General features: G+C 47.2%; 1 protein-coding gene across 1 annotated transcript; it reads left to right on the forward strand.

Moving 5' to 3' along the window:
- Positions 1 to 5633: 5633 nt before the first annotated feature.
- Positions 5634 to 11340, forward strand: RASL11B (RAS like family 11 member B). Its single transcript, XM_069593094.1, has 4 exons — positions 5634 to 7191; positions 7831 to 7887; positions 9026 to 9102; positions 9890 to 11340. Exons 1-4 carry the CDS (start codon positions 7050 to 7052, stop codon positions 10358 to 10360), a joined length of 747 nt encoding a protein of 248 aa, XP_069449195.1. The 5' UTR covers positions 5634 to 7049; the 3' UTR covers positions 10361 to 11340.
- Positions 11341 to 14917: the final 3577 nt, after the last annotated feature.

The following is a 14917-nucleotide window of genomic DNA, read 5'->3' on the forward strand; positions in this document are numbered from 1 at the left end:
TGCCCTCGAATCAGAGTGGGTCTGCTTGATAAGCGGTACACTGGCTGGTCCAAAAGACATGATTCCACCTCTTGCCTGCAGATAGGGAGAGAGGAATGCCTTGGCTGGATGTTTTGACAAATAAACACAAGAAAGGCTTTATTCAGCCTTGCTCTTTGCAGCCTATCTCCACATTTAGGCCCAGGGAAAGAGGGATTTGAGGGAGGATTTGACTGAAATGTAAATAGACTTGTGTGTGCTAAGTCACTTCAGTCCTGTCTGACTCTTTGTGACCCCATGGACTGTAGCCCGACAGGTTCCTCTGTCCATGGGATTCTCCAGACAAGAATACTGGAGTGGGTTGCCACGCCCTCCTCCCAGATGTCTTGCTGACCCAGGGATCGAGACTGCATCTCTTATGTGTCCTTTATTGGCAGGTAGATTCTTTACCACTAGCACTACCTGGAATGCCTGTTGTCAATACTTCCCAACAACTGATTATGGGATGATCCAGGCTGGAAAATTACTCTGCTTCAGTCTCATAATGAAGATATAAAAGTATTAAACCTTGATAATTTTCAGAGCACTTTCATATGCCTAATCTTAATGGATATTCAACATATATATGGCACAAAAACTGTTATAATGTATTTACTATTGAGCTAAACATATTTTTTAGTTAATATGGGAGTACACATTCTTTAGGTGCTTCCCTGGTGGCTCAGCTGGTAAAGTATCTGCCTGTATTGCAAGAGATCCAGGTTCAATTCCTGGGCCTGGAAGAGCCCCTGGAGAAGGGCATGACACCCACTCCAGTATCCTTGTCTGGAGAGTCCTGTGGACAGAGGAGCCTTGTGGGCTACAGGTCATAGGGTTGCAAAGTGTCAAACACAACTTAGTGACTAAACCACCACCACGTATTCTCTGCAAAAGAAAAAAAAAATTAAGTCATTGTTGTTTGCTTTTAGAGCAAGGTAAGAACTGTCTCAAGCTACACTGGAGTTTTCCTAGCTTGACAAATACTAAGGTCATGGAGCGGCTAGCTTTACATTCCACATGAATTAATAATGGACTTCACACAACATTCCCGGCAGAGATGGCCCAGCATACCAAGCTTCATGTTCCTCAGGCTTGGAATGTGTAATTCCTCTATGAGCTACATTCTGCTGTGTGAAGCTCTATTTTGGGACTAGGTTGTTTCTTTATATAGAAACCAGCACCCTTGTCAAATTAAGGGAGTACATGAGTCATTTGTGCATTTCCTAAAAGCGATCGCATCACTTTTCTCATCTGTTATCCATTTTCTTTTTTAATCAGAAGGGAGATGCATTAATGCAAATATCTTGGTGCAAATCCTAAACTCTCATAGAGTTCTGTTGGAAAGAAAATGTTTTCTTATTTTTTGGCAGTGACTGAATTTCATGCTTGCTTAAGAAATGATCACATCACGATTTATATTTCATGAACCAAGTAATTTGCCTATCTTGGCTAACCTGGGGCTCCATTTCTATAATTCACAATATGACCTGTGATATTTTAGACACTCCAGAATGGCCTGAGCCAGAGATGCTAATTAAGGCTTAGAAAGTGTTTGATGGTTCCTGTGATTTTGAGAGCTAATTAAAGTAGTGAGAATCAGTAGCTTTGGCCCCAAACAAGACTTCGGTCCTGTTAATTCCGCCATCCAGGTGATCTTGGAATGAAGGGAAGTAGTAGAAGTTTGTTCTCTCATAATATGGCTGGATATTTATGAAGTTTTAATTTCCTTTTAGCTTCTCACCTTATGCTTAGAAGCTGAGGCTGTAGGGAGAGGCTTTGCTTTCTCTGCAAAGACAAATAAAGATGACTGAAGTGTTCTGAGGTGACCTTTTAAGCACCCTAAGAAAAGTTAGAGGGCAAATAATAGGTGTGTCCAATCTGCTTAGGAACTTGGAACCAATGATTCTACTAAACAATTGGCTCAATTGTCTGATTCTTTCTGAACCGTTTCTTCTTATGTTTATCACCTGATCCCAGAATCCTGTCAATATCCCAAGAGCATCACTCCTGCAGGACCAGTTTTGATTCCTCTTGGCTCCTTAGTCTTCTGGGCAAATGATGGGTTGGAGAGAGAAGGGGCAGGATCCTTGTATGCTTGCAGGATTCTTTGCACTGGAGAAAAGAAGATGAAAACGATCTCAGAGAAAATTAACACAGTCTAGTGCTAATATTCAGAGAAGGCAATGGCACCCCACTCCAGTACTCTTGCCTGGAAAATCCCATGGACAGAGGAGCCTGGTAGTCTGCGGTCCATGGGGTTGCGAAGAGTTGGACATGACTGAGCGACTTCCCTTTCACTTTTCACTTTCATGCATTGGAGAAGGAAATGGCAACCCACTCCAGTGTTCTTGTCTGGAGAATCCCAGGGACAGGGGAGCCTGGTGGGCTGCCGTCTATGGAGTCGCACAGAGTCGGACATGACTGAAGTGACTTAGCAGCAGCAGCAGCAGCAGTGCTAATATTGTAAGATTTTTCATTTAACTTAAGGGAACCCGAATCATGGCTTTATTAATAATGCAGTCCTGGAACTAATAATATGCAGTCCTAATAATAATTAGGAATTAATGCAGTCAGTTCCTAATGCTCAATATTTTAAAAGGCTTTGGGAAAATGCACCCTGTGAGTTTTCTTACTTTCCATGAAAACACAGTGGAAATTCACTAGCTGCTCCAAGTAATGTTTAAAACTTGAATATATTCTGAGTATTGTCATCAGTGTGTGTGTGCTAAGTTGCTTCAGTCATGTTTGACTCTTTGCAACCCTATGGACTGTAGCCTGCAAGGCTCCTCTGTTCATGGGATTCTCCAGGCAAGAATATTGAAGTGGGTTGCTATTCCCTTCTCCAGGGGATCTTCCTGATCCAGAGATTGAACCCACATCTCTTATGTCTCCTGCATTGACAGGCGGATTCCTTACTCCTAGTGCCACCTGGGAAGCCCCACTGTCATCAGATTACTTATCAAATAGGTCTTCTACGTTGCCAGAGAAAAACAACTTAGGCCTTAAGATATAAATCATTGAGAGGAGAAGAAAATCTCCAGTTTTGCCCTAAAGGACAAGGAGGATTATCTCCACTTTTTCTTTTACCTTCACTTTATGTACTACATTGAAGTAGAGAAAGAGAGAGGAGGAAACCTTCCAGAATATAAAGATAAAATCTGGTAGAGCAGCAAGGGATTATAATTGTAGAACACTAGCTCTTCTTTCTCCCTGAGTGTGGAAAGGGGGGTGGGGAGTGTGGGTCATTCGCTACCATAGAAACCAACCAAGGTATGTAGAGGGGAGGGAAGGCCCATTTGAGGAACTTAAAGATCTTAACTTTTTTCAAAGTTAAATTGTTCCGGTCAATAGGTAATCTTTCTAATGGCAAGAGGTATGTGTATGTGTGTGCATGTATCCTTTTTATTTGATTTCCAATCTGCCTTCCCTCCTTTGTCTCTTGAGCGTAGTTATTCTTTCAGTCCAGCCTCTGCAAAAGAGAAGGCTGACAATTTAAAAAAATCACTGTGCCCCCACTGTGTACCAGGCGTGACTCTCTGCAGCGGAATGCACGGAACTGCAAGACATTCAACACACAGTGCACAGAGCCATTGGGTGCAAACCCTCGGTTACACTTACTTCCATCTGGTGCTATTTCCACACTCAGAAAGCTCTTAGAAAATGAGCAGCTCAAAATGAATTCTTTCCCCTCTTTCATCCAGATGCTGCTTCTGAGCCATAGTTCTTCTTAATTGTTAAAACAGAATGATTGAAACGCTATTACAAGCCATCCTCAGTGAAGATGCAGGAGACTTGCCTCCAGTGGGTTTTTCTTGTTCCTTTAGGCAAGTACTTTTCCTTTTCTCTTATTCAGTCCTTTAGTCCTTTCCAAATAACATGGAAGGCTTGGGAGCAATGGATCAGGTGTTTGGAAAGCTGGTGAGGATGCCGACTTCTCCTTTTCAGGAAGGAGGCTCTATTCCCCTTGTGCCTTAATCTGGGTGGGTTCTGGGACTGACCAATATAGCTGAAGTGATGCTGTGCCAGCTGCTGTGCACAGGCCTTAAGAGACTGACAGCTTCTGTTTCCTTTCTTAGAATACTCCTTCTAAAGGAAGCCCCTCGGCATGCTGGGAGGGAGCCTGAACTAACCACACTGAGAGGCGCACGCGCGCAAGAGAGAGAGAGAGAGAGAGAGAGAGAGAGAGAGAGAGAGAGAGAGAGAGAGAGAGAGGGAGATTGGCCAGTGCCCAGCTGTTTCCGCCATTCCAGCTGAGATGCAGAGATGTCAGTGAAGAAGCCATCTCAGACAACTAGCCCAGATGAGGCTTCAGATGACTCCAGCCCAGCTGGTGTCTGACTGCAACAACACGAGAGGCCCCAAGGGAGAACCACCCAGCTGAGCATAGTCAACCCACAGAACTGTGAGATGTGAAGGCTGGGGGTGGTTTGCTGAGCAGCAGCAGAAAACTGCAATGGGAAGTAATGATGGCATCTACCTTTTAGGACTGTCACGAAGGAAAAAGGAGAGTTTTGCTTGTTAAATCCCTAATCTGCAGCCTGGAATAAAACAAGCCTTCAATGTACATCAATTCTCCTGCTCCTTCCTCTTCCTTTATATTAATTCTATGTATTTCTGAGAAGGGGTAACTCTCAGTGTCATGGTCTGAGGCAGGGTGGGGTGGAGGTAGGTAGGTTCTTTGCTTGATATTTGGAATCTGAAGAGCTTTCCCCCATCTTTTTCTTCTTTCTTTCCTTCCTGTGTTCTTTAAAGCACAGTTAGATGGTTTAGACCTAAAATAAGAATACCAAATTCAGCCTTTATGTTTCAGACAGAAAAATCATAGGCTTGGTACAGGCTCATGGTACTGAAAAATCAAGCTCCAGAAGCTAAAATGACTCAAAGCAAATTTCCCCTTGACAACTTTTGTATGTCTTTCTCTGTGTGTGTGTGTGTGTATAAAAAACAGTTAAACAAAAACTTTATAGAGTACACAATTATTTTACCATGTAAGCATCATAGAATTACCGCCTTTTTTTGGAGGGGGGTGGGTTGAAAAGTACATGGTTACCTGTAATTACAGTCTTCCTAAGTTCGATTTTATGGCAAAAAAAAAAAAAACAGCACATTTCTTTGGAGTGTTTATGAACAGCAAAATTCAAGTTTGAGTTAAACTAGACAGAAAAACATAGTGCATTTGGATATATCTTTTCCCTTTGGACTCAAACGGCTGAATTTCTGTCATTCTTGAGACCTCCCTAGAAGCCAGTCTTTCCTTGTGTTTATGGCTAAGGTTGTGTGTCTTGCTAATTATGTTGCCTTTTCTAGCAGACTTGCTGCCAAGCAACTTGAGATTACTCTCCTATTTTGTCCTTGAGTTCCTGCAAACACCTAAACCGTGACAGGCTAGAGAGTTCATCTCAGCATCTGAACTAGGTCAGCATCATAAATTCTGTCACATACCTGGTCAGTGAAGTCAAGGTTGGAAGGGGGAGCTGAACTAGATGCCTGATGTGTAGATAAGGGAATTGGTTTACTTCACGTTTACATTTTATCCTTTAATGTGGGTGTGGACACAGTGCCACAGTGCTTGCTCTCATATACCTCTAGGATAAAAGCCTCTGGAAGATTTGGGGGCTGGCAAGGTTGGGGAGGTGGTGAGGAGAGGGGTGAGATGGGGGGAGGGGTAAGCGGTCAGCCTGAGTGTCTGGTGACATTGTGCAGCAGTCCCAGCTACAGAACGTTGCTTGCATGGGGAATTCAGATGCCTTTCCTTGGTGAGGATGTGAGGGGTTGGAGCTTGGGATTTTATGAGCTCACACTGGCATCAAGTCACTTAACTGACTGCCATTCCTCATAACCAGACTAAGTTCAGATGCTTTTTGCCTCCCAATCTGGTCCCCGAGACAGCTGGGGCAACCGTTTCTTTCCTTTTCACAGCTCCTGGAGGAGGTGTGAGGTGTGTGAGGCGCTAGAAAGCTTGTTCTATAATTACTTCTAGATTTGCCTCTGGGTGTGCTGTACAAGCACCCGACCATATGTGTGTTCACGTGAGCTTGTCACTCTGCCAACAAGAGGTAGAACAAGAAGGGTGACTTTATTTCCCACCACCACCACCCTCCCCACCCCCACAACCCGCCAAAGTCAACGTCAAAGTGGGAGTGGGTACCGAGTCTTTTAATAGGTTGCCATTGTAGTCAAATCTGTGATCCGGGATATGCCACCACGGATGCACCCGAGTCAATGTCTCTCAAATTTAGGAGACAAGCACGCAGCTGGACAGCCAGACGAGAGACCCCGAGGGCTCACACCCTAGAGGGCCCGGCCTCCTGGGCGCAGGTTCCCTGAAGGTGGGCGGGGCTGGGCCCAGAGGTCCGCAGGCTGCAGGGAGTAGGCGGGCGGGCTGGTCATCCGGGAGGGTGAAGATGCCTAGGAAAGCTCATGAGGGACTGGGGCGGCGCTCTTGTGGGCTGGCAGGTAGCCAGGGTGCAGACATCTCCCACCGCCGACCCCAGACCCAGCCTCGCTTCCCCAACCCTACAGCCACAGCATCTGCCCCGTGCCGGTGCAGCAGGACCTAGGCCCGCGCCCGGCGCTGTTGTCCCCGGCGCCAGCCATTGGCTGCGCGGTCGCCTCCAGCCCCCCCGTTACCCGCTCCCAGGCTGCCTGTCCCATTTCCCCCACGCCTCACGGGGCCCCGCACTGGCTCCGAGAGACCCCAGGGGCGCGGCGCGCTAGGAGGGGCGCCGTGGGCGGGGCCTCGCGCAGGACGCCCCGGGATTGGCCGCGGGAAGCAAGGGGTGGGGCCGGTCGCGGAGAAAACAGCGCGCGCGCAACCCGGCTGCAGTCCCAGCCGGGAGCCTGAGCCTGCTCTAGTTGGCCTCCGCGTCCTCTTCGGTGCTTTTTTTTTTTTTCTTTTCCCCTTTCTTTTTCTTTTCTTCTTTTCAACCGCGGAGTCCTCTGCCTGGTCCTCCCGCCGCTGTCGCGCAGCGCGATCCTCTTCCTGCTCAGCAGGTCCAGTCCCCCGCGGTGAAGCCCCGGCCGAAGCGGCGATGCGCCTCATTCAGAACATGTGCACCATAGCCGAGTACCCCGCCCCGGGCAGCGCAGCCGCAGCAGATTTCTGCCTGGGGGCCGCAGGCCGCCGCCTGGTCAAGATCGCCGTAGTGGGCGCCAGTGGCGTGGGCAAGACTGGTGAGTCTTCGCGCTCCGGCGAGAACCCGCTTAACTCTCTGTCTGGAGTTCGGCGGCCCCCGCTGGCAGTTTCGACTAAACCCGGCTTGGAGTAGAGGTTGGAGCTGCAACCGGACCGCCTACCCTCTCCTATTGATCCGCGGTCCCTGGGGAAGGACCTTAGACAGCTTCGTTTCCACTCCCCCTTCCTTCATCAGATGAGGGGAACAAACTGATCCTAAATGGCTTGACGGCCCTCTGCACAACCGACACAACTGGGATTCGAAGTTTTGGGTTCTTGAGCCCCTGGCAGTATCTGGCACAGAAAGGGGAGTCAGTGAACGTAACCCTTCCTAGAGCTCTTTAAGGTTAGGAAAGACGTTTGTCTGCGGGCAGGCTTAGGTGTGGCTCGGCCGGGCTCGGAGAATGGGGGTGGGCCAAATGACCCTTCCAGCTGGACAGAGCCATAATTCACAATGCCTCCTAGCCCCCTCGCCGTTGTGTCTGGAAGTAGGGTCAGGGAGCTGCAGGGTAGGAATTTCATTTGGTGGTTGGCTTTTCCTGAGAGTTGTTTTTTAGGGTAGGGGTTAAAGGGGGGAGACCAATCTAACTTCTTGTGCCAAGGCTAACCCCCTTTCCTTTCTCTTTTCTGACCTGCAGCTCTTGTGGTCCGGTTCCTCACCAAACGATTCATCGGCGACTATGAAAGAAATGCAGGTGAGGAAATGTATTTGAAGAAAGTGCTGTTAGCCTGCGCTAGTACTGCTGTTCCCATTTTATAAGTGTCTACCAGGCAGAGTGACAGCTAGAGCACCGGGATCCTGCCCCTTCCAACTTTCCTAGCCCCCTCCTGTGTGCCCCCCCTTCCCATAACTGCCATCTGGCCTCATTCCATTCCAAACCCATTCATCATTTTATCAAGGGCCTGAAAGTATTCTCCTTGGTATGTTTTAACTATAGGGACCCCAGTTGGAAGCACCCTTTGTACTCAAGAGCCTCTCCCTTCAAAACACTCCTGCGAAAGTCATTAAAAAAAAAAAAAAAAAAAGATGGCCAGAGCCTACCCCCACCCCTCGCCTTCTCTGTTGGCTGCCTTTCAGAGGTGACCTTTTAAAGCAGAGGCCAAAGGAGCGCAGTTGTAAACCTAAAGTTCTCTTTTTTTAACAAAGAAAAATAACTACATGGTAAAATTTTAGGAGGAGAGTTCCTGAATAAATGATTGGACACCCTTTCAATTCCTGTGATTAAGGATATCCACTGGGGAGGCTTAAGGGCTTTCTACCTATGCACTGTTAGCAAATTGCTTAATTCCTTAGACCATATGAAGTACCTACAGGGGATTACTTCAAATGTACTATATAAACCATCCCCTGATAAGGCATGGCAGCCTTCTGCTTTGATGTAGAGTCAGCTATGTTACAATTTTATTCCAATTGATGATGTTGGCTGTGAATTTACTAACAATATCTGCCCACTAAGCCATTATATCTAATGGCTAAAAAATAAATTGGTGCCAAAGAGCAATAAGTACGAAAATAGAACAAGAACATTTTTTTTCAAGGAATTCTCTAAACATGTAAGTTTTGTTTAAAATTAGACAATTAAGTTTCCAGAAATGTAACAAGCTTTGTCCTAGTTTTAATAAACCTGCCTATGCAGGGTTGAAACTGCAGTTGTTTTAAAAAAAACATCTGAAATGTCCATTAAATAGAATAGACTATAGCTTATTTTGTGCATTGGTTCAGGTTATAATTTCTAAGTAAGAATTATCCTATGATGTTTTTTTCCTCCCTACAATGTTTTAAAAGTTGTACAAGAAGGAAGGACATAATCTTTTTTTTCCCCCTCTTTATAGGTAATCTCTATACCAGACAAGTCCAAATAGAAGGTGAAACCCTGGCTATTCAGGTTCAAGACACTCCAGGTATTCAGGTGAGTGTCTGAGATATGTGACTAAGTCTAAAAGGAGTCTGCTTGGCCACAGAGTTGTTCTCATGTTTTCAAAGTACCTTGTGCTGAAGAAGGAAAGAAACATGGGGAGTCAAGTCTAGGCTTTTATATATTGCTTGACACTTCAGTTGTATCTGGCTGTTGATCAGTCTTAGCCTAGATGGGAGACTTGGCTAAAGGGGCAGAAATCTTTTAGGACGATTTTACTCAGCAGGAAAGACCAAACCAAACACACTTGGATTTGGCAGAATGCCCGTACTAGGGTTTAAAAGGTCAGTTTTTACATTTGTGTTTTTGGCATTAAAAATCAAACATCTAAGTATCGTCTCCAAATCCTCAGAATCACTCTTACACTGTGGAAAGTTACTCTATAGACAAAGAGCCATGCTAGCATATGTGTGTGTGTGTTTTCCCTCTTGAACTGGGCAGTTATCCAGGTTTAAATGCTTCCAGCTCCTATCTTTACTTCCCCAGACTTACTGTCTAGCCAGTTAATTTCCCATTTTGTGCAACTACAAAGTCTCTCTGCATGGAGTTCTCTGCAGGTCAATTTTCCACTTGAGTGTGGTGAGCTGCTCTGTTATTTATTCCAGCTCCATGCAGCTGGATCAACATATTGTCGAGAAAGCTAAAGTGTAGGGGGATAGAACTTGTTGATGGCCTGCAACCTGGTGTTCTTGCTCAGGGCTCTTTTGAATTCTCTCTGTAGCTGAGCCAGGGCTCTCTCCGGTCCTTGCCCTTCACCTTGCTGTCACCCCTTCTCTTTCAGGTCCACGAGAATGGCCTGAGCTGCACCGAGCAGCTGAACAGGTGTATCCGCTGGGCAGACGCCGTGGTGATCGTCTTCTCCATCACTGACTACAAGAGCTATGAGCTCACCAGCCAGCTTTACCAGCACGTGCAGCAGCTGCACCTGGGTGCCCGGCTGCCTGTGGTGGTTGTGGCCAACAAGGCCGACCTGCTACACATCAAGCAGGTGGACCCACAGCTCGGACTGCAGCTGGCCAGCATGCTGGGCTGCTCCTTCTATGAGGTGTCCGTCAGCGAGAATGACAATGACGTCTACAACGCTTTCCACGTGCTGTGCAAAGAAGTGAGTCACAAACAGCAGCCCAGTGGCACGCCAGAGAAGCGACGGACCTCCCTCATCCCTCGGCCCAAGTCCCCCAACATGCAGGACCTGAAGAGGAGGTTCAAGCAAGCCCTCTCGGCCAAAGTCAGGACTGTCACCTCCGTCTGAAGCAGGGGTACTTGAGGGGGTTCGGTCTTCCCGGGAACGGGTCCGGGGTGATGCAGGAACGTTGGATGCTGGCGGTTACTTGTGGTTCCAGGAAGGGCTGGAGCAGAGAGGCCAGGAGGGCCTGTTGAACCGCTTCAGGAGAGGAAGTGTTGTCCTGAGCAGGGGGGCAGAACTGACATGGTGTGAACGAGCCACCTCTGATGATGCCAAACAGCCTCCACGACTTTCCCTCTGGAGTGGGGAGGGGTTGGGTGATGGCTTGGGATTTTGTTAACTACCTTGTAAATGACAGTCAGTTGTAGATTCACCCAATATATTGATGTGATTTACAGTGGGAATGAAAGAACAGATTAAGCATTCACAGACTTTTTTTTTTTCCCCCTTCTTTATTTTTCTCCCCCCAAAAGAAAGAATTGATTTTTTTATACAAGTATGTGTCTCTGGAATACTCTTCCTTATAGAGTGACTTTCAAACCTGAAGGATACTCAGATTTCTTTTTTTTTTTTTTTTGAAGAAAAAGAAGAAAATGCTACCTCCACCCTACTAGAAAGAGTGGAGTTTTGGGGCCGAATGTTATATATGCAGACTTGTGTAAGCTCCTGGGCTCAGACACAGTATGAGGATGCTGAGTTGGGAACGTGTTGGCTGGTTGAGAGCACAAACTTTTCAGCCCCAGACTTTTGAATAATTGTGAGGCTGTATAAGTTTTTTTTTTTTCCAAATCATTGCATCAGGTACAGAAAAACAAAATGTGTCCAACTGATTTTGATGTGATTTGTGTAAACACAGCAATAACGCTGGGTTGCTTCGAGACCTGGCCGAGTTGTGGCTTAACTGTGGAAACACTATCTTACAGCAAGTGAACAGATGCAGGGGCGACTGCCGAATCCCCTACACAGATGCACTTTAAAAAGCCACTCATGCTTTGGCTTAAACTGTAATTTATTTTGTGTACAATAAAGCTCATTTTAAAAGGGCAGACGTCTGACTTGGTCTTGATTGAAATGTTCACCTTTTGTCCTTCAGACTGTATGTCTCAGCACCTAGTGTTTCTCAGGCACGTCGAGCGGGCATTCTGCCTTCCTGGGGTGAGCCCTGGAGTTTCCCAACAAACCACCAAGGTGCATTCTATTCTTATCCCTGTTTTACAGATGAGGAAACAAACTTGAAAACAGGTTAGATAACTTGTCAAAGGCCCCGGCCTTTGAGTTTGTAAATTCTGGTTTGCTGCTCTTTAGTCAAGAGTAACACATCTATTCATTTCCTTCCTGATCCTCCAGGGAAACTTAAGACAGATGTCTGGGTCTATATTTTAAGCTGATAAGAGATGTCCTGGCTAAGCCGTGGAAGAGCATGCTCCTATACAAGATCACTGCTTATTCTTTGCCCTATTTGGCGAGCCTTCATTGGGTATGCCACTTTTGAAAAGTGCACGTTTTTCTCATGTTGTAGAAGCTCATAGCCATTGATGCAGGGTGGTTCAGGAACCCCTCCCGCGTGGCACCTGCCCCAGGTGATGTGCTAAAACTCTCATCTGCTTCCATCCGGGCCAGGGAGAACTTTCATACAAGCCAGGTGAGTCACCACCTTTACGGGGAAATAATTACACCTTGTATTTGTCTTGAGAATGCTTTCACATAACTGATCTCATGTAACCCTCAGGATAACCCCGTGGGGAGGGCAGAGGAGGAAATACCAGTGTTTCTACAGGTGAGAGAAACAGGCTCTGAGTTTAGAGTGATGTCCTTGAGTTCACAGGGCATGAATCAATGTCTTCGGACTATATTCAACGTTCTTACTCCTTCACAGCATTTCATATACGGGCCTCTGCTGCATGTATGGGGCCTTGGGACTGAGGGAAGCGGCCATCATGAAGAGTTGAGGGTCTACTATGGCACAATGCCAGACTTTCAAATCTGTTTCCCCACAGGGTGAATGTCCTGCCTGCTCTTGACAGGGCTTCTGGTTATGCCCTACACCTTCCTTAGGTGGAGGGCAATTTTCTACACTTCAAGCCTAACCTAACCTCTGAGAAGGTATTGGGTGCAGGGAGGGAATGGTGCTCACAGGAGGTTCTAAAAATCTCTTCTTTCAAAGGCAGTGACAAGGATCTCTGATTAGATTCTGCTCACATTTGGTTTTATTCATCCTACATGGCTATATTAGTAATGTCCAGTGAGTGAGTGGTTCATCTTTATATACTTAACAATGGTCTTCTACCCATGTTCTGGAAATAAGATGAGTGTTCCCCAGGGCTTTATCTTGCAGTGGTGCTGAGCAGTGTTGGACATCCTCTGTTTATGAGTGGTGCCTGGCTGCCTCCCTCTCCATCCCACCTGCTCCAGGAATCCGCAGAGCTCAGGCAGACCTCTCCTCCTCCCTCATGAGCTGTCCTTCCTGACCTCCTGGCACTTGTCCATTGCCTCTCACTTCCCCACCACACTGGACTCAGTCTCTTAAACTTCCTTTCAGAAATTCGGGCTGAAAGAGTCTCGGTTCTCATCCATCCTGGGGATAATGCTTCGCTGGAGGCCGCTCTGGAAGAGAGAGATTGACCCCTGGCTGGAAACCACCTGAGTTGCATTCCTGTCCACTGTCTCAGGCTGACTTGACTATTTACAGTTCTAGAGTACACCATGTTTTCTTCTCACAAATTTATCATCCTATTTCATTACCTTTGTTCTTCTCTTTCATTATATCTCTGACTTCCTCGTTGGTTTTTAGTATCTGCAATCACATGGCACCAAGGATGGTCCCCTCCTACCTAGGCCGGGGATGGCCTCCCTGCCACCTGGGTAGAAGAAGGGAGAGGTGTGTGTGTGTTCAGGGGAGTGAAGAAAGGAATCAGAATTACTGAGCATTTACAGAATGCCAGACTATAATCCATCTCCTTTAATCTTTTGAAGAATCCTGCAAGGAAGGTAATGATAGCACTTCCAGTTTAAAGATGAGAAAACTGAGAGTCGGAGAGATGAAAGCTGGGATCACACAGGCAGTCATTGTTTCTATTGACTGAAAACCTATGTCCCCAGCACTGGAGGGGGATTTGAAATAACTTTCATTCTCCACACCAACCCCACAATCCATCTTTAGTCCCTTCTACAGACGCAGAGAAGGGAGGCTCAGAAAAATGATCTTCTAAGTGGCAGATTCAGCTTCAAGACTCCACCCAGGTCTGCCTGATGCCCAGACGCCAGGCAGCCAGCTCACGACTCTGCAGCTCAGGCTCCTCTAAGCAAGCCACCATCGCTTCTCTGTTCCTCTGGCTTGCAGATGCGGGTCCTCCCTGTCTTGGCCCCGGTTCTTCATCAGGCTTCCCTTAGCCTCCTTGTTGCTACCCCGGGCTCGTGGCTCCTCCCTGGCCCAGGCCTGCCTGGCTGCCAAGGCCGCATCTGCTCTTGCCATCAGCCAGCTGCTCACTGGCCTCCAGTCCCAGCTCAGTAATAAAGACGTCCAAGCTGGAGCAGGGGCCAGCACGGCCCACAGCCTGTCTGCCTCAGCCCCAGATCCTCGTCTGTAGAGATGTCTGGCTTTCAAGTTTCCTCCCTGCTGCAAATCAAAACCATCCAAACACTCTACAGCCGGCCTGGCACTGAGCTGTGGGCTGAGGTGGCTCAATGCTCCTGGCCTGGGGCTCCCTGTCAGCACCAGGCCACCACCCTGCCTGAATCCCAGGTTCCAGAACTGTGGGCCTGCTTGTGGTGAGCCCCTCGTGCTGGTGAAAAATGAGATTTCAACATTCACTTTATACCCTGTGGAAGATAAAGCTGTTGCTCAAGCTTGTGGTGAAATCCCTTAGGAATGAGCCCTTGGGTAACTCTGGTGTAGGGGCTGCCCTGCTGAGTCTCTGTTGGTAAGTCAAGATGGTGCTTGGAAAAGGCCACTAGGAATTACAGAGCTTTATCTGTTATAATAAATAAACCAGGAGTGAAAACCCACCTTGCTAAGTGCCACAGGCTAGCTGTGTTAGGGATGGGATCCTTCTACAGCAGCCCTCTCACAAGGTGGGGAATGCTCATTATTCCCTGGTTTATAGATGGAGGCGCTGAGGCCTGGAGATCTCCACACTGCTGGCAGTGGCGAGCTGAGACTCAAACCCAGACAAGACTGTGGACCTCTGTTCTAACCACTGCTGCTTCACAAGATGCCAAGAGCACAACTGTTCCCTGCGTCCCCCCCACCCCATCCTCCACCCAGGGCCAGATGTGCTACTTCTGGAGTCCCTGCTTTTTCCTTATCTGCTGAAGGCCCTTTGCAGGATTTACACCAAGTCTTCATTTTGCTCCTGCTTTTCATTCAAGGAGTAGCACCCTGTCCTGTGCCTCCGACCTTTTTATTCAAAGCAAACTCTGGTCACCACGATCTTCTTTCAGCTCACCTTCCTCCAAAGCCTTCTGCTATCTGATTGTCTGCCTAGCTCAGTTTCTACAATCTGTGGCCACAGAGATGGAAAAAGATGATTATAAACTAAACTTTTGATGTTTCCCCCACCACTCAGAGACTGCCTCTGGCTATATTTAATCTAGTATTGTGAGCATTTGGGGAACACAGTAACT

Source organism: Ovis canadensis, chromosome 6 (assembly GCF_042477335.2).
Source record: "Ovis canadensis isolate MfBH-ARS-UI-01 breed Bighorn chromosome 6, ARS-UI_OviCan_v2, whole genome shotgun sequence".
Classification (NCBI taxonomy): domain Eukaryota; kingdom Metazoa; phylum Chordata; class Mammalia; order Artiodactyla; family Bovidae; genus Ovis; species Ovis canadensis.